At 44.7% G+C, this 27954-nt stretch overlaps 1 protein-coding gene across 7 annotated transcripts in view; it reads right to left on the reverse strand.

Moving 5' to 3' along the window:
- Positions 1-27954, reverse strand: part of LOC139152918 (golgin subfamily A member 4-like) — a 253930-nt gene that overhangs the window by 198433 nt on the left and 27543 nt on the right. For all 7 annotated transcript variants that reach the window (XR_011556733.1, XR_011556732.1, XR_011556731.1 and 4 more), the window contains one exon: positions 4042-4140. Coding sequence is in view for 4 of the 7 variants with exons in the window: in XM_070726337.1 (XP_070582438.1) it covers positions 4042-4140 (99 nt within the window). In the remaining 3 variants the exon portion in view is untranslated. The remainder of the gene's footprint in view (positions 1-4041; positions 4141-27954) is intronic.

Consider the following 27954-nt stretch of genomic DNA (forward strand, 5'->3'; position numbering starts at 1 on the left):
TGTGCAACCCAGCTGGTCCCCAGATGCTGGCAGCAAGGGATGGGTTTGTGCCAGTAGTAGTAGAAGGGGAAGAAGCCAGCTCAGGATGCAGGCCCAGGGAAGGGGATAATGCTCTGGCCACCCTTTCATGAATCTTCTGTAGGGTGCGATCCCTGCGCTTCTCTAGCTTGGATGACTGGGAGGAAGAATCCTTAGACTCAGAAATGGTAAAAATAGCGTCAGGGTTTGTTTGATTTCTTTGTTCTTTTCCCTCCCGCTTTGGAAGTGTCAGCCATAGTGGTTAGAGGGGGTAAAGATGGAAGATTAAGCAGAAAAGTAGGGTAAGACACTAAGTAGGCCTAAATTTTCCTATGGAAGCTAAGGCCAGTCTAAAGAATATGAGATTTCTAAAATTGTGTTTTTTGTTTTTTTGTTTTTTAAATCTTTTTCAGCAACCAGGTGAGAATTTGGCTAGCCCTGATGAGTGGAGGCCCAGGAGGGATGCTCCTAAAAGTAGCAACTGGATTTCTCTCTTTATTTAAGCCTGGGCCAAGGGTTCCCTATGAGGCCCTGAGGAAGGCCTAGGACCATAGTAGATGGCAAGTAGGCTGAGGCCTAAAAGGACAAGGACAGTTAAATGAAGCTACTGCCTTCCCCAAGTCCCTGATATTCTCTCATTTAAAAACCCCCAACACTAAAAGAAGTTAACAGGGCTGAGTGGTAGCAGAGAGATTAGAGCCGATCGTCTCTAGAGAAGAGCAACGGCCTCGTGGAGGGCAGCTATGGCTCGAAAAAAGGCTGCGTCACAGAAAGGGCCCAATCGGCTTCTTAACAAGCGGCGCCAGGAGTCTATCCGGAGGCAGAAGGCAAGGAGCAGCAGAGAGCTGAAGAAATAATTAGCAATCGGCTTCTTATCAAGCCGATCACGGCTGTACGGGTGGGTCGGGGAACGCCGCTAGAGCTGTAACCAACCCCGGTGCGAGGAAGTCACGGCGAGGGCTCGCACATCTGGGTAGAGGGACGCTGGCAACAGGGATCCAACAGTAACCAGTAGGGATTCCACACTGAAGCCTAGGCTTGCCTGCGAGGAGCTCCGAGGCAGGCCTAATGGCCGAAGTAGGAATGTGGAACCGGGGTGGAGAATGCCTAGGGCCCTGCCCACCCTGCAGTGGGGCTGGACCAAGGGGTCGCTGAGCCCCACTGCCCCCTCAGGACTGAATTTTTAGACAAATTTGGCGATAATCAATTACTAACCTAATCGATGAAGAGGAAGGAGTCACTAGAAGAATTGGTTGTGCTGCCACGAGGTGTCTCTGTTAGAGGAGAGTCAGAAAAACTGGGGCCAATGGGCAGTTCCAGTAATTTTATACTTCTCTGACTTGGACATGCCTCTGACGAACGAGTACAACCCATCCTGACTGGTCACTCCTCCTCTCAATGGAGAATGGTATATACAAGAAACACCCCCGATCTGGTGGTGGGGTGTAAATGTTTGCCAGTGGTGGGCACTACACACAGAGCACCTGTTGTTGTGTGGTTGTTTATATTTTTAAAAATCCATTAAAAAAATTAATTAAAAAAAAGAAAGAACTACCAGAAGTACAGACAGGGTTTCAAAGAGGTAGAGAAACTAGAGATCAAATTGGTATCATATGTTGGATCATCAATTTTCCAGAAAAAAATCTACTTCTGCTTCATTGATTATGCTAAAGCCTTTGATTGTGTGGATCACAACTAATTGTGGCAAGTTCTTAAAGAGACAGGAGTACCAGACCATCTTGTTTCTTGAGAAACCTATATTTATTGTTTATTATTAGATTTGAATGGGACCTTGCAGGTCATCAAATCCAATCTCCTGCTCAGGGAGAAAACCCTACACCACCCCAACCAGATGGCAGTCCAATTTTCTTTTTAATGTTTCAAGTGATGGGGTGTTCACAAACTCTGGCAGGCTGTTCCACTGGTTGATCACTCTCACCATCAGAAAGTTCTTTATTTCAAGGTTGAATCTCTCCTTGATCAGTTTCCATCCATTGCTCCTGGTCTGGCCTTCTGGTGCCTTGGAAAATAGTGTGACCCCCTCCTCCCTGTGGCAACCCCTCAAATAAATGTATGCTGCTATCATGTCCTCCTTTTTGCTAAACTATCCATGCCCAGTTCCAGCAATCTCTCTTCGTATGTCTTGGTTACATTCCCTTTATCATTTTAGTTGCTCTTTTCTGTACCCTTCTCTACAGTTGCAATGTCCTTTTTGTAGTGGGGTGACCAAAATTGAATGCAGTATTCTAGGTATAGTCTGACTAGGGCATTATAGAGTGGTATTAATACCTCCTTAGTCTTGGAGTATATCCTCCTGTTGATGCAGCTTAAGATTGTGTTGGCTTTTTTAGCCACCGCTGCATAACACTGGCTCATATTTAGTTGGTTATCCACCAAAACTCCAAGATCGCTCTCACAGTCACTGCTGTTAAGTGTGGTTTCTCCCAATTTGTATGTGTATCTTAGGTTTTTCTTACCTAAGTGTAAGATTTTTTTTTTCCCAACATTAAATTTCATTTTGTTAGTTTGAGCCCACAGTACTAATCTATATAGATCTTTCTGTATTTTGAGCCTATCCTCTGGGGTATTGGCTACCCCCGCAGGCTTGGTGTCGTCTGCAAATTTAATTAGTTTCCCCTCTGTTCCCTCATGTAGGTTGTTGGATGAATATGTTGAAGAGCATTGGGCCCAGGACTGAACCCTGAGCTACAGGTGTCAGTCAAGAAGCTACCGTGGACATGGAATCATTGGTTAAAAATTGGGACAGGAGTACGGCAAGGCTGTATATTGTTGCCTTGTCTATTTAACTTATATGCAGAGCACATCTTGAGAAAGGCAGGGCTAGATGCATACTTCCCTCTAAGCTGAGCAGTGAGCAATCGCTCACTTAAAAATCATCATCAACTCAGAGTTTTCCAAACCTGCCCAGAAGCCGAGAGGGAAAGAGTGAGAGGGAAGGAGGGAGAGAGGAACAGAGAGAAACAGATAGAAAAAAGAGAGGAAGGAAAAGAGAAAGAAAAAGAATGGGAGTAAGGAAGAGAGAAAGAAAATCAAAATCTAGTTTGAAACTAGCTCAACTATTTAAGTGGCATTTTGATATTGATAGAGTTGCCCTATTATGAGCTCACTCTTATAGACACACAGTACAGTATTTTATTTTGAAATTCTCTGAGGCAAAACAGGGTGGGTTTTTTATTTATTTGTTTGTTTGTTTATTTATTCCTGTGCCGCCCAGTCCCGAAGGGACTGCCGCTCAGACACTATACTTTTCCGCCCACCCCCCCAAAAAATTAAAGGGAACACTGGCTAGATGAATCAAAAATTGGAATTAAGATTGCTGGGAGAAATCAACTACCTCATATATGCAGATACCACTCTAATGGCAGAAAGTGAAGAGGAACTAAAGAGCCTCTTGATGCAGCTGAAGGAGAATGCAAAAGTTGGCTTGAAACTCAATGTTAAGTAAATCTAGACAGCAAATCTAGACAGCATACTAAAAAGTAGAAACATCACCCTGTCAAAAAAGTGTTTATAATCAAGGGTATGGTTTTCCCAGTTGCAAGGTATGGTTCTGAAAGTTGGACCAGTTGGAAGGCTGAGCGCCAAAGAATTGAGGCCTTTGAACTATAGTGCTGGAGAAGATTCCTGCAAGTGTCTTGGACCTAAAGGCAATCAAACGAATCAGGCCTAAAGGAGATCAAATCTAACTGCTCTTTAGAAGGCCAGATACTGAAAATGAAACTCAAATACTTTGGCCACCAAATGAAAAGGAAGGACTCACTGGGAAAGAATCTAACACTGGGAAATATTGAGGGCAAAAGAAGAATGGGACAACAGAGAATGAGATGGCTGGATGAAGTCACTGAAGTAGCCAATGAACTCTGGGGGAAGGTAGAGGACAGGAAGGCCTGGAGGAACGTTGTCCATGGGGTTGCGATGACTTTGCAACTAACAAAAAAAAAATCATGTTTATTTTAACTTTGTTTGTGTTCTTCCGCTTTATGATATAGATCTTCAACCCACCTCTCTATTAGGAGTTGTAGTATTGTCATCATTTTGCTCTGTAAGAGATGGTCTATTCCTGTGTATTGATCGTGATAATGCAGAAGATTCAGAAGATCTCTGTAAAGAAATACCAAGAACAATCAGGTTAACTTCCTACAAATAATTTGATATACAATACAGTATAGCTAATCATACAAAATTGTACAATGTACTAAAATTATTTTAAATTGAATTAAAAATATCAATATTTATTAAATATAGCCATTTTGAACAATATAGATTCTTCCAACCATACAGTTTTTAGACTATTTTTACACTTTTGACAAGGAGAGTTTTCCTAAGCTGAACTTAGGGATTTTGATTTGGATGCCTATTTTATTTTGCAGTCAGCTGGCACTAAAAATATTAAAGAAAATGAAAAATAAATGTTCACTTTTTAACAGGAAATGCAACATTATTCCTTAAATTCCTCAAGTCACTTGGTTGAGTTGGGTGGCTCTAGGAGTCAAATAAAATAGGAAGGAATGAACGAAGGGAGAAAACAGAAGTGTGGAAGGAAGGAAATGGGGGAAGGAAGAACATGGGGATATACACAAGGAAGGAAATGGGAAAGGGAGGGAGGAAGGAAGGAAAGCTTTCTATATCGAAAAGCATGAGGGAATGGAGAGTTCTAAAAGAAAAACCCAATGGCTCATAAATTTTATTTATTTACATTCCACTGCAATTCTGCAACACCTGAGATGTAGAAAATCAAAATCTGTAGGATTTAAAACAGTTTTAAATTAAAAAATTATACATTCTAAATAAATATAGCAGAACCTGAAAGCAAAAAAAAGTTACAAAGTTGACACAGTGAATAAACATCACTGCCATGTTCTCTATCTCATTTTAAATGCTGGCATGGTGAGATGAAGTGACAACTGACAGTTTGGGATTTGAGATTCCTGCATAGCTTTTAAAGATGACAACATTGCCAAAAGAACTGCAAACTCATGCTCTGCAACTTCCTTTCCACACAGTTGGACACTGTTTTGGAATCGGGATCGCGGTGCTGCCACCTGAAAACATTTTCATCCCCATTCCAAATTCGGGCCATCTAACTGTGTGGAAAGGAAGTTGCAGACCACATGTTCTTTTGGCAATGCTGGCATCTTTAAAATAGGAGTTTGACACTTATCTGAATGCCTCTTCTCATACACTGAGCAGGTACAGCAGTCATGTGGGTTTGCTTGCTGCCCTATCCAATCAGGACCAAGCCTTGTCTTTAAAAGATTGCTGAATCCACCCCTTCCCAGAACTCACGAATCTAGACTTGGCTCAATGGTGGTGGCTCAAAGGATGCTATAATCTCGGTTGGAAGAAAGCACGGTTAAGTAATAGATAGGAAAAAAGGTGAAACATAGGGAAGGAAGTGACTGCTGCACCCACTCAGCGTATCAGAAAAGGCGTTCAGTTAAGTGTCCAATGTCTATTTTCTGTACTAAGGAGGGGGTCCAGCAGTCACGTAGGACATACCCAATAGAGGTTTCCCTAGGGAGGGAGTAGTTCAAGTGTCATGAGAGATAACTGCCTGAAGGACTTTCTGGCCAAAGTCTGTGTCTGCTGAAGTGTAGGAATCGATCTTGTAGTAGCGGATTAAAGAATTAGGAGTGGACCAAGTGGCAGCTTTGCAGACCTCTTCCAGGGGAGCTTGGGTGGCCCAAGCTGCTGATGTGGCTGCACTCCTAGTAGAATGAGCCACAATGCCTCTTGGAATGGGCAGGGAGGCAGATTTGTAAGCCTTGGCAATTGCCCCTCATATCCAACGGCCTAAGATGGTGGAAGAGACCTTGGATCCGAAGGACCTGGAGTAATAGGCCATGAACAGGGCTTCAGATCTGCGGAAGGCCTTGGTTTGTTGAATGTATATGTGCAGCGCTCTGGTGAGGTCTAACATACAGGGCCGCCAATAGGGCAGTACTACTGATAGTGGCGTCAGGGGCCCGGCCATGAGGGGGGCCCAGCGATTGAAGAAGACCTGTACCGGCCGCGCAGGCAATGTGAGATCTTAGCACAGCACTTTCCCACATGCCGTGGCTCCTCCCCGCTCTGCCCCTGCTGAGCGCGGCACTTTCAAAGTGCATGGTAGTTATGCCTCTGCGCCCGTCTGAATTGGCTCCTTCCCAGCGTGAAGACCGGGCTGTACTGGGGCCCGGGGGAAAGCGCCGCGCCGTCCCCTGAGCCGCCTAGCCCGGATGCCGGAGAGAGAACAGCCGGCATCAGAAGAGGACAAGTATGGCCAGGAACCAGGAGGCGGTGAGCGGGAGGTGAGAAGCCGAGTCCCTCCGCGCTGTTTGCAGGGGGAATAAGGGGAAATCGGTGGGGGAAAGAGGAAATCCAGGGGGGGAGGAGTGGGGGGCAGCGCCGGCAGTTTATGCATAGTCTCTTTGGTCTGTTTAGTGGCCAAGGCGAGCGCCGTGGCATACACTGTATTTTACTACCGGGCTTCTCCACCATCAGGAGGAAGAGCAACTGCACGGAATAGATAGGCGTGGGTGCTGCGAACTTGATAGAAAGGGGGCGGGGGAGTTTGATTCCCTCAGTGATCCACGGGAGGAGATCCACCGGAGAGGGTTAGGCGTTACTGCAATGGGCCTGGCTCCTTCCTTCCTTCCCTCCCTCCTTCCCTTCTTTCCCTCTCTCCCTCCCTCCTTCCCTCCTTCCTTTTTTCCCTCTCCCTCCCTCCCTCCTCCCTTCCTTCTTTCCCTCCCTCCCTTCTTCCTTCCTTCTCTCGCCATCCTTCCCTTTCTTCCTTCTTTCCCTCTCTCCCTCCTTCCCTCCCTCCCTCCCTTCATTCCTTCCTTGAGCTCCTTAAAAGTTGGAGCGGGCGCCCATTGCAATGCCATATTATAGGGGAAGAGCATCAACTAGCAGGTGTCAAAAGGCTGCTCCATGATGCCTGCCCGGTTGTAGCTTTCACGAGTACTTCTTGAGTACATGCAGATAAATAGCTTCAAGAGCCTTACTCAGTGTCACTGCTGTGCCGCATTAGACAGGGAGCACCGGTGTTTCAGGCTTTCAAGTCTTACCTAGACATGGGTGATTAAACTTGAGGGGTTATCTCTCCTCTTTTTTTGCATGCCAATGTTCTCTTGGTGTGTAATTACAATGAATTTGGTCAGGTAGCTGAGTCGTCAACATAGGCTTTATGCTGTTATTTAATAGTACTGAAAGTGGTATAAATAATCAATGTAAAATACTAGACATAGTTGATTCTGGTGCGTAGTGCATTATGTCATGTAATATGGCAATGTAAAGTATTGCTAGTAAATTATGATGCTAGACTGTTCATTGCTGAAATATTGTAGCAAGGTGTAACTGATGAAAGGAACAAGCTATTTAAAGGAAATTTATTTATTTATTTATTAGATTTGTATGCCGCCCCTCTCCGTAGATTCCATACCCTCTGGCTGGCAACTCTGATAGTGTGGTTGCAGTATTTTATAAAATGATTTTTTTTTTAATGTATCATATATAGCTGGAATATGTGACCCAGTTTTAAATACTTCCAAGAATGTTTCTCTTACTGATTGGGTGTTTTGTTGCCTTGTTACTGTTTTTTTGCAATTTGCTTGTGGAAATCTTTGTGTAAAATAGAAGACAGAGGCATATTGATTTTAATTAAAAGCTGATGACTTTATTTGTTCAACCAAAATGATCTAATTGGGAAGTAGTCAAGTTTTGCATTTGTATTCATGTGATAAATGTGTATAAATATACCTGCCTAACAAAGTAGCTTAGTCAGTGGAAAATCACACCATCCCCAAAGCTATTGCTATATGCTAAATAATAATTAATAAATGAATTAAAATACAGTGGGTTATCCCTAAGCTCTCATGAAGTTGCTGGCATCAAGCTTAAATATGTATGGAGAACAAAAAGCACTTGCCACTACAGTGATCCCTCGATTATCGCGAGGGTTCCGTTCCAAGACCCCTCGCGATAATCGATTTTTCGTGATATAGTGGTGCGGAAGTAAAAACACCATCTGCGCATGCGCGCCCTTTTTTTTCCATGGCCGTGCATGCGCAGATGGTGTTTTTACTTCCGCACCTGGGAAGACCCAGGGAAGGTTCCTTCGGCCGCCCAGCAGCTGATCTGCTCGGCAGCGCCGCAGCAGCGAGGAGCTGAAGATCGGGGTTTCCCCTTTGCGTGGGCGTATAAATATTCAGGAGACTTTTCTATATAGAGCCCTATAATTCCCTAGATCCAGAATGACCTTAACCCACGCAAAGGGGAAACCCGGATCTTCGGCTCCTCGCTGCTGCGGCGCTGCCGAGCAGATCAGCTGCTGGGCGGCCGAAGGAACCTTCCCTGGGTCTTCCCCGCCGCCCACGTGCCGCTCGAGAGCAAGAGGGGGAGAGATAGAGAAAGAGAGAGAAGGAAAGAAAGAGATGAGAGAGGGAGAAAGAGAATGTGAGAGAGGAAGAAGCAAGATAGAGAAAGAGAGAGAGAAAGAAAGATGAGAAAGGAAGAGAGTGACGTCATCGGGTGGGAAAATATTTTTAATTAATATTTTTTGAAAAATCGCGATATAGCGTTTCACGAAGATCGAGATCGCGAAAATTGAGGGATCACTGTACTACCTTTTACTTTGCAAGAGTATCATTTGTTATATGTTGTGTTGTCTAGTGAGTATTTGTATATGTTTACAGTTCACTGTGCTTTCCTTTATGATGTCATATTTGCACTATAGTAATAAACATACTTGACCAAAAGATTTAACAAAATGACTCATATTAACTTGTCAATCAAGTGTACCTTTTTGTAGCGGCAGGGTTTAATTTTTTTTGTGAAAGGTAAATTTAATACATAATTGGTATGTCACAAAATAAATTAGTTTTAAAATGGCAGGGAGGGGGGCCCCAGACACTTAGGCTGTATGGGCCCCCAAAATTCCTGATGGCGGCCCTGCTAACATGTGACATCTGATAGAGAGATGGTGATCCAGATTTGTACAGGGAACAGGGTAAGATGAGGAGGAAGGTGGTATCCAAGCAGAAGACTACCTTGTCTGGGTGGAACTTGAATAGATTTTGCCAGATGAAGAGTATTGCCAGTTTCGATATGCGTCTGTCCGAGGAGATGACTATCAGGAAGGATACCTTGTATGACAGATGACAGAGAGAAAGTGCTCTAAGCGGTTCATATGGAGCATGTATGAGTGAAGCCAGGACCTGAGGTAAGTTCCAGTTAGAGTATCTGTGGACAATGGGAGGTCTGAGGTTTGAAATACCTTTCAATAACTCTTAAATTTCAAGGAAATTTCAGAATGGCTCTGTGCGAGGTCCAGTGAGGAATGAGGATAAGGCTGCAAGATGTCTGCGAATGGTATTGACTGAAAGTCCTTGATGGAACACTTTCATTAGGAAAGAGACAATCCTGTGGATTGGAATGCAGATGGGAGAGAAATTCTCCTGAAGACACCACTCATGGAACTTAAATCAGATATGGTTGTATATTCGGTTAGTAGTCATTCTTCTGGATGTTCATATGACCTCAATGGCGTCTGGATTGTAGACTCATTAAGTCTAGATCGTGCTGGATAACGGCCAAACTGTCAGGAGGAACCACCCTGGATGATGAGAGGCACACTGCTGCAGCATATCCACCAAAATGGGGAGTCGCCAAGGGGCCTCGACGAGAGATGTTGAAGATCCACGAACCAGTCATCCTGTGGCCAGGGTAGAGCCACTACAATCACCTGGGCTTCTTCAAGTATGACTTTGAGGATCAAGTCCGCAATTATTGGGATTGGGGGAACGGCATAGAGTACATCCCGAGGCCAGGGAGTTCTGAGGACGTTGATGGCCTCTGCTCCCAGAGATGGGAAGTAGAATCGAGGGAGTTGAGTGCTGTCGGTGGTCATGAATAGGTCTAGTGACGGGAGACCAAACTTGAGGCAGATCTGTTGAAATAGATCTGGGTGCATAGTTCCCTCTAAGCTGCGCAGTGCGCTATGGCGCAGAGGTTTTTACCTCTCAGACTGGGAATTTCAAATTTAGCGCGGAGGACCGACCTCCGCGCTGGAATTTGAAATGAGAACTGTTGCTGCTCTACAAACATAGGGCAGTCACAGTTCCTTAAGGAAAGGCGGGAAAGAAAGGGCCCAATTGCAGGCCCGCTTTCTTCCCCGCCCCTTAAATCCTGGATTTTCTCCTCCCCATCCCCCCCGCAGCCAAACGGTTGTTTAGCTGCCGGCGGGCAAGATAAGAAAATTGCCGGGACTCTCCTCTAAGCGTCCGTGGGGTGGGGCACTGGGAGTGGGGGGCCACGACGGGGCCGTGGAAAGCTAAGAGGTCTAGTGGCACAGCCCGCTGCTAGGCCTCTAAGCATCCATGGGGGGGATGCCAGCGACGATCGGGAGTCGCAGCATCCATGGGGGTGGGGAATGGTGACAACTGTCCGGACAGGGAGCCGGAGAAAGGTAAGAGGCCTAGCGGTGGCCCGCCGCTAGGCCTCTAAGCATCCATAGTGGGGGGGTGCCGAACGTCCGGGAGCCACAGCATGTGTGGGGGGTGTCTGTGTGTGCCGCCGATGGTCCGGGAGCTGCAGCATGTGTGTGTGAGGGGGGGGTGCCGCCGTCTGTCCAGGAGCTGCAGCATGTGTGGGGTGTGTGTGCCGCCGGCCGGGAGCTGCAGTATGTGCAGGGGGTGTGTGTGTGTGTGCCGCCGCCTGTCCAGGAGCTGCAGCATGTTCAGGGGGGGGTGCCGCCGTCCGTCTGGGAGCTGCAGCGTGTGCGGTGTGTGTGTGTGCCGCCAGTCGTCCGGGAACTGCAGCGCGTGCGTGGGGGGGGGTGCCGCCGATGGTCCGGGAGCTGCAGCGTGTGCAGAGTGTGTGTGTGTGTGCCGCCGGCCGTCCGGCAGCTGCAGCGTGTGCGTGGGGTGTGTGTGTGTGCCGCCGATGGTCCGGGAGCTGCAGCGTGTGCGTGGAGAGATGAAGGGAAAGAGGGAGAAAAGTTGGGAGAAACTCAGTGTGTGTGGGGTGTGTGTGCGTGTGTGTGTGCCGCCGATGGTCCGGGAGCTGCAGCATGTGCGTGGAGAGATGAAGGGAAAGAGGGAGAAAGGCAGGGAGAAACGCAGCGTGTGTGCGGTGTGTGCATGTGTGTGTGTGCCGCCGATGGTCCGGGAGCTGCAGCATGTGCGTGGAGAGATGAAGGAAAAGAGGGAGAAAGGCAGGGAGAAACGCAGCATGTGTGGTGTGTGCGCGTGTGTGTGCCGCCGATGGTCCGGGAGCTGCAGCGTGTGCGTGGAGATGAAGGGAAAGAGGGAGAAAGGCAGGGAGAAACGCAGCGTGTGTGGTGTGTGCGTGCGTGTGTGTGTGTGCCGCCGATGGTCCGGGAGCTGCAGCGTGTGCATGGAGAGATGAAGGGAAAGAGGGAGAAAGGCAGGGAGAAACGCAGCGTGTGTGGGGTGTGTGTGTGACGATGGTGCAGGAGCTGCAGCGTGTGGGAGGGGGGCGCCGATGTTAAGGCAGTCCGTCTGTGGTGGGGCTGCAGGGCAGGCACAGCAGCCTGGGGAGAAAGAGGGAATTGAGATAAAGAGTGAGGGAGAGATGAAGGGAAAGAGGGAGAAAGGCTGGGACAGAAAGAGAAAGGAAAGAGGGAGAGAAAGATAAAAAGGAAAGAGGGAGAAAGGAAAGAGGGAGAGAAAGATAGAAAGGAAAGAGGGAGAGAAAGATAGAAAGGAAAGAGGGAGAGAAAGGGAGAAAGGAAAGAGGGAGGATGAGATAGACAAGAGGGAGAGGGAGAAGTAGGATAGAGAGAGGGAAAAGGAAGGGAGAGAAAGAGGGAGAAAGGAGAGAAAGAAAGATAGAAATGAAAGAGGGAGAAAGGAGAGAAAGAAAGATAGAAATGAAAGAGGGAGAAAGGAAAGAGGGAGAAAGGAAAGAGGGAGAGAAAGAAATGGAAGAGGGAGGAAGAGATAGAAAGGAAAGAGGGAGAAAGGAAAGAGGGAGGATGAGATAGAAAGGAGGGAGAGGGGGGAAGTAGGATAGAGAGAGGGAAAAGGAAGGGAGAAAAAGAGGGAGAAAGGCAGGGATAGAAAGATAGAAAGGAAAGAGGGAGAGAAAGATAGAAAGGGAAGAGGGAGGGAGAGATAGAAAGGAAAGAGGGAGGATGAGATAGAAAGGAGGGAGAGGAGGAAAATAGGATAGAGAGAGGGAAAAGGGAGAGAAAGAGGGAGAAAGGCAGGGAGAGAAAGATAAAGTCTGGATGTACCAATAGGTATGGTTAATTTATTATATTTGATTTGTTCTAGCACCCACTTAAGCACTGCAAACTACCTAAGATTAGCCTCTTACAACAGCTATTGCAAATTATAAATCTTTCCCTCTAGAAATACAAGATGTATTTGAGAATGGACAAAGACAAAGATGGAATGGTCATCATCAATGTGAGAATGACAGACTAAACCTAAAGTTCTCAAATACATCTTGGCATTTCTAGAGGGAAAGATTTATAATTTGCAATGGCTGTTGTGAGAGGCTAATCTTAGTTAGTTTGGAGTGTTGAATGATTACTGTGTATTTGAAAATAAACTATTGAAAATATAGAATTATGGCTGCAAGAACTTGCTCATGTGTGATAGCGCACGCCCACACTTTATTTATTTGTTTATTTGTTTATTTATTTATTTATACTTTTATGCCGCCCAGTCCCGAAGGGACTGCCACTCAGACACTATACTTTTCTGCCCACCCCGAAAAAAAATTACAGGGAACACTGGGTGTAGCATCCACTCTCCCGGATCCAGGGCTTTGCGGGAGAGCCAGTCCGTGTGAAGATTGAGAACCCCCAAGATGTGGTTTCAGTGCTTCCTGCTTTAGAACGAGTACCTCCCTAGTGGCAGATGTGGTTCTTCGTGGCCATGTTGTCCATCAAGATCAGGACACGTTGGTTCCTGATGTGTTGTCTGAATTGCTGAGACAGGAAGACTGTCCTCATCTCTAGCCAATTTATCGACCGGGAGGCCTACTCCGCTGATATCAAACCTGTTACATGGGCTCCCCAGGCCGACAGGCTGGCATCCGTGGTGATGATGAATTGGTCTTGAATCCTGAAGAGGGACCCCATGTCCAGGGCCAGAGAGCCACCATGAAAGGAATCTCAAATCGGTTGGTGGAATGGCAATGTTGCGAGAAGAGTTGCTGGTCCCCGACCTCTGGAAGGGTAACAGAAGCCATTGGAGGTCTCTGGCGTGAAGGCGTGCCCAGAGAATGACCCCAGTGCAAGATACCATCTTCCCCAGGAGGGAAGAGAGAGTTGCAAAAGGAACTCTCTTTTGAAATTTGACTTGGGAAATGAGGTCTCTAATACTGGTCTTCCTTTCAGGAGGGAGGAAAACTTTAGTTTGGACAGAGTCTATCACTGTTCTCAAATGTTGGAGAGTAGTGGATGGAGCGAGATGGCTTTTAGCTATATTAATTGAAAAGCCATGCTCTTGTAAGATTGACATGGAGGTCGGAGATCTGAAAGGGTACCCTGTCTGGATGGACTGTGAATTAATATGTCATCCAAATAGCATTGTATATGAATTGGAATAGCTCATACAGTATATGAGCTCCTAGGGAGCCTAGGAGTTTGATAGAAACATGGGGGTAAGACAGACCAAAGGGCATGGCTCTGTATTGATACTGTCTGCCTTGAAAGGCAAAACAGAGGAATTGCCTATGACCCTTGAGAATAGGCATATGGAGATACGCTTCTGTGAGGTCAAGGGAAGCCATGAAATCTCCTGGATGGATGGATGCCAGAATAGAGGAAAGGGAATGCATCTTAAACCTCTTGTACCTGATGTAATTATTTAAGCGTTTCAGGTCCAGAATTGTCCTCCATTCTCCTGATGTCTTAGGGACCATGAAGAGGATGGAGTAGAAGCCCAGACCTCTTTAAGAAGAGGGGACTAGCTGGATGGCTCTAATGGATAAGAGATGAAGAATAGCTTCCTCCATACAGAGGTAGGTTGCTGGAGACCTGGGGTACAGGCAAGAAATTAAGTGCTTGGGAGGAAAGGCTAGAAATTCTAATTGGAGACCAATTAGATTTAGAGGAGGAAGAACTCTCTGGTTCTGGGCACCCCTGCCCCTGGAGGATCTATCTGAGATCGGAATCGGGAGTACTACTGACTTGAGGTTCTTTGGTAGGCAAAGCCCTGGTCCAGTTAGTGAAAGGGCCACCAAAAGAGCTGCTGGGCTTTGGCTGCTTTTTTTTATAGTGGACCCAAGGATCTTCTTGTCCGTGGTCTCTATAATGGGTCAAGCAAGTCTCCAAAGAGATTCTTGTGCTTGAGGGGCCCCATGGTGAGTTGCCACTTTTGTCTGACCCTGCTTGCCAGGGGTGGAGCCAGAGAAGCCTTTTGGCTACAGTGGAGGCTGCCACTGATTTGGCTGAAAACATGGAAGCCTGCAGCGTGGCATCTGCTACATACTGAGCCACAGCAAATACCTTTTTTGGGTCTTGTTGATCCTGCAGATCATCAGGCGGAATGTGGTGTTGAAGTCACTGCAACCAGAGAAGCATAGCCCTTGTGAAGAATGAGGCTGCTGCTGTGGATTTTATGGCCCAAGAATCAGCGAAGAAACTTTTCTTGAGCATCTTCTCCAGACATTTGTCTTCGGTTTCAGGATCTCCTCTGCCTCGCCTGGCATGGCCGTCACTGAATGGAGGATCTTGATTGATTCATCCACCTTACCAAAGAAAAGGAGCTCTTCATAAGATGAGACTTTATACAGATTCTTGTCCCTAGAAGAGGGATTAGATCCTGAAGTGGGATGGTCCCATTGTTTGAGTAAGGCCTCTTTAAACAGTTTTGGCATAGGGATGACATTGGTGTCTTCCTGCTCCTCCATGAAGAATGAGCAGCTTTCTTCTTAAGAAGCGGAAGTGGATGGGGTAGGCTGGTCTTGAGCAGTTAGGCCCATAGTCACTCTAGCTTTATATAGTAAAGATCTAATAACCGGGGGGGGGGGGGTGGCAGAGGAAGAAGGAGCTTTGAATTGAGACTTGTCATTCTCAGAGAGGCCTTGAAAAGGGTCATCCCTATCCTCCTGATCTTCGTCATCCTCATTGTCCTTTTGAGGAGGAATCCGAGTACTGGACTGGAGGCCTCTAGGTTGAAAAGGAGCTCAATGGCCTAGTCCTAAGGGTTTGTGGATGAGGAGGGGGGGCACACTGAGGGCTATAAACTTGGCATCAATGGCTTGAGACAACAGAAAACATAGATTGGAATTCAGGAGGTAGGTTAGGCAGAGAAAGATCTAAGTCCACCCTATAGGCTTGGGATGGGCTTGGTGCTGGGAGATCATCTACACTAATCTCTGACCCTACTGGATCTAAACCGCAGAGATTCGGCTGGGGCCTGTTTAGGTTAGGCCAAGGGTTGGCAAACTTAAATGGTCAAAGAGCCACTTGGGCCAGTTTCCCAGAGAAAACAAAACACCTGGAGCCACAAAACGTGGGTGGGCATGGCCAACAAGATGTCACTCACTTCCACCCAGTCACATGACCTCCCCCCCACTTACCCCACTGGAGGGAAGGATCGCCCAAAGGGAAATGTATGCAGTGGCTTGCAAACGTTCTTCAGCCCAGATTTCCAAAAATATCTAAAGTACTAAAAGCAGCAAGGGATGGAGTTAGTCAGTGATGGGACAGGGAGCCACAACAGAGGGCCCAAAGAGCCGCATGTGGCTCATGAGCTGTACTTTGCCGACCCCTGGGTTAGGCTCATCAAGTGAGAGGACTTGGTCACCGGGGGGAAGCAGATCTGTGGGCTCAGGTGAACTGACATGCACTTGGGCCTGTACTCTTAGGCATTTGGCTGACTGTTCATGAAGTTCTTGAAGCGTTTTATCATGTCTTTTCTCGGCTCTAGTGGGTCTTGTTATGTTAAGTGCCCCTAGAGATGAGAAGGCTTGAGGGGTTGGCTCTATTTCATCCCAGAAAGCCCAGATTCCTGCAGTCTTTTGCGCCAGAGGTGTTTTTCTTGGAGATTCTGGAAGCCATGGTCTGGATTAACAAGGCTGAGCCAACTAAGGGAGAAGCACAAAAAAGAATAAAATCCCAAAGAGGAAAGGGCCCAAGCTACTTACCCCAGGAGCATCTGCCACCCAGAGACAATTTGAAGCGACTCCAAAAACAAGTTAAAGAATACAGAGTGGCTAAGCCTCTGTGATTAATCACTATGTGGAGGTGAGAGGCCTAGCGAATGAGCAAAAGCCTGAGCGACTCATGGCTAGCTCTGGGCCTGTGGCGGACTTTTTGGTGTCAGGCGGGTAATGTGGACAAGCCATTGGTGCCGAAATTTAGAGGGCACTAAGGGCCGTCGCACTGAGTTTTGAAGCTAAAGTCTGGGGGACTGAACAAGCGACATGTTTTTTGTCCCACTCTGCAAGAAGGCCGGGTAGATTTTTTAAAAAGATTGTAATGCGACCGCCGGTGGCATAGGCTGAGTGACCAGCGACTGGCTGCAGTACTTAAAAGAGCAAGGGGTCGCGCCACAGCTTTTCCAAGCAGGAGCTGAGCCCAAGAGGACTGGCTCGTAATTTAAACTGATTCCCTTGCAAAGTAAACAATAAAAGAACTGAAAGGAATTTATGTGAATGTTTTTGTTTTGCAGTTGAAGTCGTTGAGAGGGAAGATGTTAATCACGAGAGGAGCTGAGCCACCACGCGTTCTGCCAGTAGGACCAAGCGAATTCTGGGAAGGGGCGGATCCAGCAATCTTTTTTAAAGACAAGGCTTGGTTCTAATTGGATAAGACAGCGAGTAAACCCACATGTCTGCTGGACCCGCTCCTTAGTATGAAATTATGCAGAAATCTCTAATCTAAACTGTCAGTTGTGCGGAGACCAAAAAGAAGCATCGCATTTCGGGCAGCGGGCAGCTCTGCTTGCATGCCCCATTTTTGGAATTGAAGAGCATTGAAAAGCAGTTGGAATTGAAGAGCATTTGGCCAGCATTGCCAAAAGATCTTATGCCCTGCCACTTCTCTTTCCACACAGTTGGATGCCCCCATATTTGGAATGGAGATAAAAATGTTTTCAGGCGGCAGCATCACAATCCCCTCCTCGATTCCAAAAACAGAGCATCCAACTGTGTGGAAAAGAAGTTGCAGAGCATGAGATTGCGGTTCTTTTGGCAATTCTGGCATGTTTAAAAGGTACACAGGAATTTCAAACCCCAAACTGTCAGTTGTGAGGAGACCAAAAAAGACCATCACATTTTGGGCAGTGGGCAGCTGCTTGCATGCCCCATTTTTGGAATTGAAGAGGAAAGAGTTCTGCCCACTGCCTGAAACGCAATACTCTTTTTTGGACTTTTTGTGCTCCGATTTGGGAACTGGGTGTCACAAATAAGTTTATTTCTGGAGGTAATATTACAACGCAAGCAAATGGTTTGTAACCATAGGAAAGGCTGATGTAAGCCGTAATTAGCATGTAATCATGGGTTTGCTAAATGTGCTGCAATCTTATTGGCTGTAACCTATATAAGGAGGAACACCCTTGCATGGTTTGTTACAGAGTGGTTTGTTATAGTGATTTGTGCTGGGTGGTTTATAGTTAGCATTTAGTGCTTAGTGGTTGCAGTGGTGAATGCAGTAAGAGTTATACAATAGTATTGCGGATAGTTTATTATAGTGCTTACATGGAAAAGTGAGTTTATTTAGAGAAGCAGTTTGATAAGAAAATATATTTTACAAGAAAGCCTGCTGCTATGTTTTTCATAGGTATAGTGGTTAACTGTGGCTACTTAATGGATTAACATCCTTATGTGCAAAACTGTCCCACAACATTGGGGAGGGGATTGCGGCACTGCTGCCTGAAAACACATTCCTCCCCGGGTGAATAGCCAGCCACCTTGCCTTATGCCTTCTGTGCAGCGCCCACTTGACCAACTGAGTCCTCACCTTCCCCAGGTGGCGTGGAAGTGAGGATCCCTGCCACCTGGAACCATCCAAAAATACGATGTATGGATGCTGAAAACCTCCAAAGGGTGGGGGCTGGCAGGGCTACATTCAGAGTATAAGACACACCCAGTTTCTGATCCTTCTCTTGGGAGTAAAAGGTTCATTTTATACTCTGAAAAATATGGTAATTATTATAGATATAGATATCGGTATAGATTTGGGGCCATTCTGATCTCCAAAGGGAACACTTCCAAAGAGCAGTCTGCAGAAAAGCTCACCTTCTGGTCCCTGCCAATCAACATTCTTTAGCTGATAGAATCTGGAACATGCCCATTCTGATTAACCTAATTGGATGGGTAGATACTCTTGAAAGAAAACAATCCTTCAGATACTTCCAAACCATGTAGGTAATCACCAGCACTTTGAACTTGTTATGTCCTGGGGCCTTAGTAATTAGGACCACGCCCAGTAATTAGGATCATGCCAGCAGCAGCACATATAAACAGCTGCTGGGTGCAGTCTACTCACTGATTTCCTACCTATTAAACCATGGTTGCCTCTACCTGCAATAAAAGACATTTTAATCCAACTGACTGGCTGGTTCCTCGTTTCTTCCTAGCAAGGACTTTGCACTGGCAACAAAGAGGGGTTTTTTTGTCTCTTACCCACCGTGAGTCTGAGCATTTCCTGGGCTCCTTTGGGTTGGTTTTTTTTTGGTCTTCTCAGCTGTTTGGCGGCCTGCAGTCATCATCACCACCACCGCCACCCCTTTTGGGTTCGTTTCGTCTCCTTGCTGGTCTCTCAGTTGCCTCGGCTGTTCAGTGGTTTTGAGGGTCACTGCCGCTGCCGCCGCTACCATCTCAAGTCATCACCTCGAGTACCCTTGCCGGCCCCTCTGGTCTTGTTCAGCTGTTTGGCAGCCTGTGGAGTCGCCGCAGTTACCGCCTCCGCCATGGTCCCCGCCGCCTCAAGTTTTGCACTTTTTTTGGCTGTTGGCTGGCCTGTGCGGGTTTTTTTATTATTTTATTAGGCTGCTGTTCTTGTCACCAATGTTACATCAGGTGACTATGTAAACTGCAAGTAATTTTTTCCCCTTCCTTTGTTTTCTCGGGTTAGGATGCATTATGTCTTATCAGGGATCACGCCCTCAAGTCCTTTGATCCATTTTATCCAGTAACAGACACTTGGGACCATTTTATGCAATGATTTGAGTGTTACCTGCAAGCAAATGATCTTACCCAACTTTCTGAAGCTCGATGAAGAGCTTGTTTCTTGCACGCATGTGGCAATACTATGTTCACCCCTGCCAGGGCTCTCGTGGGCCCCCAGATTATTTATGAGGTGCCACTGAAAGAGTTACTAGATAAGTTGAAGAAACACTTTGCCCCTGCATCATCGTTTATTGAATGACGCTTTAACTTCCATCAGCGGGTTCAGGCTGAAGGAGAAACTATTAACAATTATGTAACTGCCCGTTGTGATGGTGCCATCGATTGTGATTTTGAAAAATCTGGACCGCTCGTTACTTGAACAGCTGGTCTGCAGGGTACGAGACTTGAGCTTCAATGTCGTCTTCTCACCCGCTCCGACCTGACATTAGTTTCAGCCATCAATGATGCTAGGGCCGCAGAATCCTCAAATAATTATGTAGCCGTCTACCTTCCACCATCCAATCGTCAATTCCACAGGGCGTTTCACATATCTGCCTTCCGGATGAGGGCCAACGTCCAGGAGAGTCGGTTGCCCGGCTTCATTCTACCAGTCTCCCGCCATGCCCAAAATCGTGGAAATGCTCAACACGATGCTTTTCAACATCGTCCCACTTTACCACCATGTGCAAGCTGCGGTGACCTCCATTCGTGCAGTACCTGCCATTTTCAAAACACAACTTGCCATCGATGCGGACGTCAGGGTCACCTTTTTCGAGTTTGCCGCTTGGCCGTTAATCAGGGGGAGCCTCGATCAGCGGCTGATCAACATATTGTATCCAATCCAGTGACCTCGCCAACCGACTGCTTCAACACCAATTTGGATCCAGAATGGATTGATGAAGAGGAGGAAGTGTTTTTGGATACAGGGGGTGGGCCTAAAAAACTTTCCTTGTCTATAAAGATTGAAGGGGCTCAGTTAGATATGGAGATAGACACAGGCTCATCTAGGAGCCTGATGTCATACGAGACCCTTACTAAATTATTGACCTTTCAAGCAATCCAATTGAAACCCTCTAGTGTAAAACTAACGGATTATCATGGGGATTATTATTATTTATTATTATTTATTAGATTTGTATGCCGCTCCTCTCTGAAGACTTGGAGTGGCTCACAACAAGAAAAAAGTACAAATCCAATATAATATATAAAAAAGTCATACATCTCAGAGAAATCATACATAAAATGAAAAATGCCTTAGGGGAATCAATTTCCCCATGCCTGACGGCAGAGATGGATTTTAAGGAGTTTGCGAAAGGCAAGGAGGGTGGGGACAATCCTAATCTCTGGGGGAGAGTTGATTCCAGAGGGTCGGGGCCGCCACAGAGAAGGGTCTTCCCCTGGGCCCGGCCAGACAACATTGTTTCGTTGACGGGACCCGGAGAAAGCCAACTCTGAGGGATCTAACCAGTCGTTGGGATTTATGCGGCAGAAGGCGGTCCTGGAGATATTCTGGTCTGATGCCATGAAGGGCTTTATAGGTCACAGCCAACACTTTGAATTTTCTATAAAATGAAATTCCTATAAAAGGGTAGGGAATGTTTTTTGTTGAGAAGGGCAAATTTAATCATTGTGTCTAACCCATTACCATTTCTCTTGGGGCTAGACTGGTTCAACAATTTGGGACTTTCTGTAGCAGGGATAAATTCTGTTGTTCCAGATGTGTACGTCAATATATTTGAGGAATTTTCTGACGTGTTTAGTGATTCCCTGGGTTGTTATGTGGGAACTCCCATCTCCTTAAGTTTGGACCCCACAATAGCCCCTATTCGGCTTAAACCCAGAAGGATTCCCTTTGCACTCCGAAAGAAGGTGGATGTTGAGTTAGATAAACTCATTGAGCAGGGAGTACTTGAGCCCATTCATTACGCTAAATGGGGAACCCCTTTAGTCACCCCCATTAAAGCAGATAGTTCTCTACGCCTTTGTGGAGGCCATGTTAAATCACGCCCTACAATCCAATCCATACCTGGTGCCCATTGTGCAGCAACTGCTGCATTCTCTCTGCTGGGGTCAATTTTCGTTAAACTGGACATGGCGCATGCGTATCAACAACTTCTGGTTAATGATGCCACTGCAGAGGCCCAAACACTTGTAACCCATTGGGGAGCCTTCCGTTGTCGCCGTCTTCAGTTTGGCATCAGTGTGGCTCCCGGCCTCTTTCAAAATATTATCGAGCATCTACTTAACAGTCTGCCGGGAGTGACCCCCTACTTTGACAATATTCTTATTTTGGCCGCTTCAGATAAATTACTTATTTCAATTAAGGGGGTCCTCTCTCGTTTCTGCAAGGCAGGCCTCAAATTAAAATGGAGCAAGTGCCGCATAGGGGTCCCCCATGTGGCTTTCTTGGGGTATACGATTGGTGCTACCAGAATTCATCCAACCAAGGCCAAAGTTTCAGCCATCAAAAAGGCTCCAACTCCTTCAAATAAGGCAGAACTACAAACCTTTTTAGGGCTACTAAATTTCTATGTCTTTTTATCTCATAAAGCTACCGTTGCAGAGCCCCTGCATTGGCTATTGGAAAATAACAGACCGTGGTCCTGGGGGGACGCTGAACAAGCTTCTTTCGGCAGGGTCAAGGACTTATTGTCCTCGAACACAGTTTTAGTCCAATATCATGACCACTGGCCATTGGTGCTAGCGGCCGATGCATCCCCTTATGGTATTGGAGTCGTATTAAGTCATAAGTTGCTGAACGGGTCACAGGCCCCCATTGCTTATTTTCCCCGGACCTTATCTAACACCTAAAGGAACTATAGTCAGACAGATAAGGAGGCCCTTGCCCTCGTGACCTGGGTCAAAAGGTTTCATGACTATCTTTATGGCAGATATTTTTTGCTGCAGACAGACCATAAACCTTTATTGGGAATTTTATCGGGTACAAGACATTCACCCCAGTTTATTTCTTCCAGAATGGCCAGATGGACAGAGTTTCTTTCAGCGAATTCTTACCATCTAGAATATCGGCCAGGCAGGAACATGGCTCATGCCGATGCCCTTTGTCACTGCCCCTTGCCAATATCCACTGTTGATCCGTCCCCCACATCACAAATTCTACTGGTCGAGGAAGTCAGTACCTTGTTGGCTGCTTCTGATATTGCACCCATTCTGCCAAGGATACTGTCAAATCCCAAGTAATCGACTGGGTGAAAAGAGGCTGGCCACCGGGTTCTGTATCAACTGCATTTACTTCGTTTAAGGTTCACCAATATGAACTGTCCACCTATAGAGGATGCCTCCTCTGGAGGCCCCAAGTGGTTATCCCATTGATACTCTGGAATGCAGTTTTAGGCTTTTTGCACGAATGCCATCCGGGCATCGTGCGTATGAAGGCTTTGGCTCGAAGTTACGTATGGTGGCCCGGCTTAGACCAGGCTATTGAAACATGGGTAGAGCTTTGCTGAGACTGTCAAAACTCGAGGCCCATGCCACCTGTGGCACTGCCAAAGGCGTGGGAGACTCCTAGAGGACCCTGGTCTAGGGTCCACATCGACTTGGCTGGTCCTTTTCATGGCCATCAGTTTATGGTCCTTGTGGACGCTTATTCTGAGTGGGTCGAGGTGGACATTTTAAAGTATATAGTATGTAATAAATATCTTGTCCCAGCATTTTGCAACTCAGGGCCTCCCAGATATAGTGGTGAGTGATAACGGCCCACAATTTACATCTTCACGATTTCAAGTATATTTGACATCCCAAGGCATAAGACTTGACTCCCTGACACCCTAGTAATAATGGTCGGGCAGAAAGGGCCATGAGATCTGCTAGAGGCCCTGAGTCGGCTAAAGGGGTCTGATTGGCCAACCATATTTGTTGGCCCAGCATTCTACTCCGTGTCCCCTCACTAATAGAATAGTAGCCATGGGTCGGCATATTCGTACCAAATTGGATCATATACATCCTACTTATGCCCCAGGTCCAGAAATGGACTATCCTAATTATGGATGAGCCTTTGCTCAAGCAGAGTTAGTCTTTGCACGGACCTATGGGGGAAGGGATCCACATTGGGAGCTGGGCTGGATTGCCGAAATAACTGGACCTTGCTCTTACAGGGTTCAGTTAAGTGACGGATTATTGTGGCAGTGCCAGATAGTGGATCCAGCCATACCACAGTTGGCTACACCCCAAATGCAGACTTCACAGGCAGTACCACCGGCTACACCCCATGTTCGGACTCCACAGGCAGTACCACCATCTCCGCTACCCGAAAATCTTGTACCAGCAGTCCAGGAACCCAGGCTGGCTCCATAGGGAGGACAACAATCCTTTAAAGGAACAGGCTTTGGGTGATCAATCAGAGCAGTTGCCCTCTATGGTTCCAGCACCACCTGAAGAACAGCTATCACCCGCATTGGCACCATTCGAAGAACAGCTACCCTCATCAGTTCCCGACTTGCGTCGTTCTACATGGGCACGAAAGCAGCCCGAGTATTTGAAGGACTATGTATGTTTAAATCAGATAGGGAGGGGTGTTATGTCCCATGGCCTTAGTAATTAGGACAACGCCCAGTAATTAGGACCACGTCCAGCAGCAGCACATATAAACAGCTGCTGGGTGCAGTCTGCTCGCTGATTTCCTACCTGTTAAACCGTGGTTGCCTCAACCTGCAATAAAAGACATTTTTATCCAACTGACTGACTGGTTCCTCGTTTCTTCCTAGCAAGGACTTTAGAGAAATGCACTCAGAAATGCACACACAAGAATGGTGTTACATGTGACATATATCTGGCACCATTTACTACTAACAAAGCTACATTCTGCACCAGATAGCAGTTTCCCAATGGTCTTCAGGGGCAGCCCCATGTAGAGTTTGTTTGTTTGTTTGTTTGTTTGTTTTATTTGACTTCTATGCTGCCTAATTCCGAGGGACTCAGGGTGGCTTACAACAATATTAAAAAATAGAAATTATAATAACAAATAAGTCAAATATAAATATCAAAATGATAAAACTGTTATAAAACCCACAACTCAAACAATCCAGTCAACACACATGCATACTGTTGTGAGTGCTCCTTGTCCACCTCAAATCATGCCACATTCTGAGGAAGATTGGGCGAAATGCCTCTCCATAGCCAAGTTCGCATTTAACAATTACCAACATACTTCCACACAAACCACGCTGTTCTTTGCCAATTATGGCTATCATCCCAGATTCTTCCCACTCACGCACCTAACTCTTCAGTTCCCGTCGCTGAAGATTATTTGTCTGAGCTGCAGTCCATCCACGAGATGGTCAAGCGTTCTCTATATTTATAAAGCCAAATAAGAATAGATTTGCAGACCGCTCCCATGGGGACCCACCACCATTGACTGGTTTTTTAAATTAATTTTTTATTAGTTTTAATTACAATATAAGACTCACACAACATAAAACAAGTGTTTTGTGAATTGTGCCCACCCCCAGACAAACATTCATACCCCACCACCAATCGGGGGTGTTTCTTGTATAAACCATTTCAACCCAAGAGCAAAATATCTATTTACATATTAGAAAATGATTCCAATTTGTTTCTTGTAGCTTGGTGTCAGATTCTACTCGCCATGTATCGTCTTACTTTGTCCCATCGTCCCATCAGTTGTCGCAAGTCACTTTCATTAACCAAATTCATCCTTTTGTCCATAATCTCAAATTGAATGTGGTCCACCATGTACCGCTACCAATTTTGCATTGTCCATTTTGTCCCATCCTTCCAATCCAAGACTATTACCGCCTGAGCGCTTTCTATCGCTGCTTGTTTTATTTCTCTAAATTCTCCCATCTCATTACTTTTGACTAATACTGCCATTTCCTTAGTAATTATCCATCTTATATTTAACATCCTATTAATATCCTCTTGCACTTTTTGCCAAAAATTCTGCACTACCGGGCATTCCCAAAACATATGCATAAACACTCCTTTACCTTGGCACCCATGCCAACAAATACCCTTAACCTTCTGCTGAAAGTATGCGAGTTGAACAGGTGTGTAATACCACATGTAATATTTTCCTTCTCATTTCCCTAACTCTTCTATTCTTAATTTTCCTTATATTCTCTACTATATTTTTTATCTCTTGCACCTCTACTTGTATCTCATTTTGCCACCATTTAGTCAATCCTTGGATCACATCCCCGTCTGACTGCACTAACATCTTATATATATTACTTGCTTGCGCCTTGGTATCCTCACTTTTTTTTCTTATTATTTTCTCTAACTCCATCTCCTACTTAATAGTGCTTCTTTATTCTCCCTTTCATTCAGATATTTACATATTGCATTTGTTTGTAGCCATCTTCCCTTACCCAACCACCATTCTATATGATTTCTACTTGGCCTCCCATCCTTCTTTTTTCTTTTTTTAAAATATAATTTTATTGATTTTTTAAATTTTTTACAAAAGACAAAACATAAAGCATAAAATGTGCCATCACCAAAAAGAAAAAGAAAAATTCCCTTCACCAAGGAAGATTCAATTTTGTATCCTTCATTTGCTTCATCTCTGGGTTACATTGTTCATTCTTTATAAAGTGATTGAATTTTATTTCTTACATTTGCATCGCTTACTGATGTTGTTAGTATATAATTTTTTACCTTCTCCCACTGCCTCATTGTTGCTGCTAATTTCTCTTCATTATAATTATGTAGTCTGATTTCCATAATTTCATAGTGAATGTGGTCCGCCATGTATCTGCACCAATTTTTTATTGTCCATTTATTATCATCTTTCCACCCAGGCACTATTGTTGCCTGGGCACTTTCTATCGCTGCGGTTTTGATTTCTTCATATTCTTTTACCTCACTATTTTTTATCAATAATGCTGCTTTCTTGGTTATTTTCCAATTACCATTCATAATTTTATTCACCTCCGTTTGTATTTGTTTCCAAAATTTTTGAACTTTATTACATTCCCAAAACATATGCATAAATACTCCTTTTTCCTTACACCCATACCAACAATTTCCTTTCTTCGTTGTTTGAAAACGTGCTAATTGTACTGGTGTATAATACCATTTATGTAATATTTTTCTTCTCATCTCTCTTATTGTTGTATTTTTAATTCTTTTAATATTTTCAATTATACCTTCCATATCCCATTCATCAATTTCTAATTCATCCTGCCAATATCTCGTTAATCCTTTTACTACTTGTTCTTCTGCTTTTAATAATTCTCTATATATATTACCTGTTTGTGCTTTTATATTCTTACTCTTTTCCCTTAATATCTTCTCTAAATTTGTTTCTTGTCTAATGAATATTTCTTTATTTTCCCTTTTACTTAAGTTTGTGCTTAGTGCATTAATTTGTAACCAATTTTGTTGTCCAAGGCACCTCTCTATTTCATTTCTATTAGCTCTTCTGTCCTTTTCGTATAACTGTTCTATCCTCTGTATACCTTTCCTCCTTAATTCCCATATTATCTTTGTGAGGTTACTTTTTTTCTTTATATTTATCACATGCAGCGTTGCTAATTTAGAGTTTGTCATTTTCAATTTATCTTGCCATTTCATCCAACTCTCTATTATTGCTTTAGTAGGGTCTAATAATCTATTTATTTCTACCTTATTCCATTTCCTAAATAATAATTCCTGATTCTTAATATCATTAATTTCTTTCTCTAATTCTACCCATGGTTTTTCCTCTAATAATTGTAATTCTATTAGCCTATCAATTTGATATGCGTCCCTATAATACTCCAAGCTGGGATTTCCCCAACCTCCCTCATTTTCCGTAGCTATCAGCCATTTTTTAAAAATTCTTGGTCTTTTATTACCTTCTATCCATTCGTTTAATTTAGTGTCCATTCTCTTAATTTCCTTATTGGGAAGGTTCCATGCATTACCTGTAAAATGTATAACATTTTTGGGATAATCATCATCTTTAATGCTCTTACTTTAGCCAATCTTCTCAAATTTTTATTTCTCCAATTCTTAATTTGTTTCTGATTTTTTTTCCATATTAAATTATAATTGAACTCCACCATTTTTTCCAGATTCTTTAATAACCATACTCCTAAATATTTCATTTTCTTGTTACCCAATTTTAAACCCGATACCTTCCGTATTTCAATTTGTTCTTTAGGCCCGGTATTTAAACAAATAATTTCTGATTTTTCCATATTCACTTTTAACCCTGATTGGTTTTTAAACTCCTGTAATCATTCTTTTAATCATATCTATTGGTGTTTCTGTAACTATTATGGCATCATCTGCAAATAAGTTTAATTTTAATTCCATATTTCCTATTTGATATCCCTTCCATTGTTTATCTTTTCTAATTTTATTAGCTAACATTTCAATTGCCATTGCAAAAAGCATCGGGGATAGGGGACATCCCTGCTTAGTCCCATTATTTATTTCTGTCTTCTCCGTTCTATTTCTGTTCACTCTAACATAGGCTGTATTTTCCTTATATATTTCTTTTATTATTTGACAAAATCCTTTCCCCATATTCAAACTATTGCATAATTGGAACAAATATTCATGATTTATTTTATCAAAAGCTTTATAAACATCTAGCTTTAGTAATCCCATTTTCCTTTTGGGTTTTGTGGCATGGTGCAGCACATTCACTATGTTTCTAATAGGCTCATATATTCTTCTTCCTTTTATAAAACCATACTGGTCTTTCCCAATTATCCTTGGTAATATATTTTCCAATCTATTTGCTAAAATTTTCATAAAATTTTTATAATCTTGATTTAGCAGACTAATTGGGCGGTAGGAACCTGGTTCTTTTAAGTCTCGGTCTGGTTTAGGAATTGTTACAATTTCAGAAACCTTCCATGTTTGTGG

The sequence above is a fragment of the Erythrolamprus reginae genome, chromosome Z (genome assembly GCF_031021105.1).
Source record: "Erythrolamprus reginae isolate rEryReg1 chromosome Z, rEryReg1.hap1, whole genome shotgun sequence".
NCBI lineage: Eukaryota > Metazoa > Chordata > Lepidosauria > Squamata > Dipsadidae > Erythrolamprus > Erythrolamprus reginae.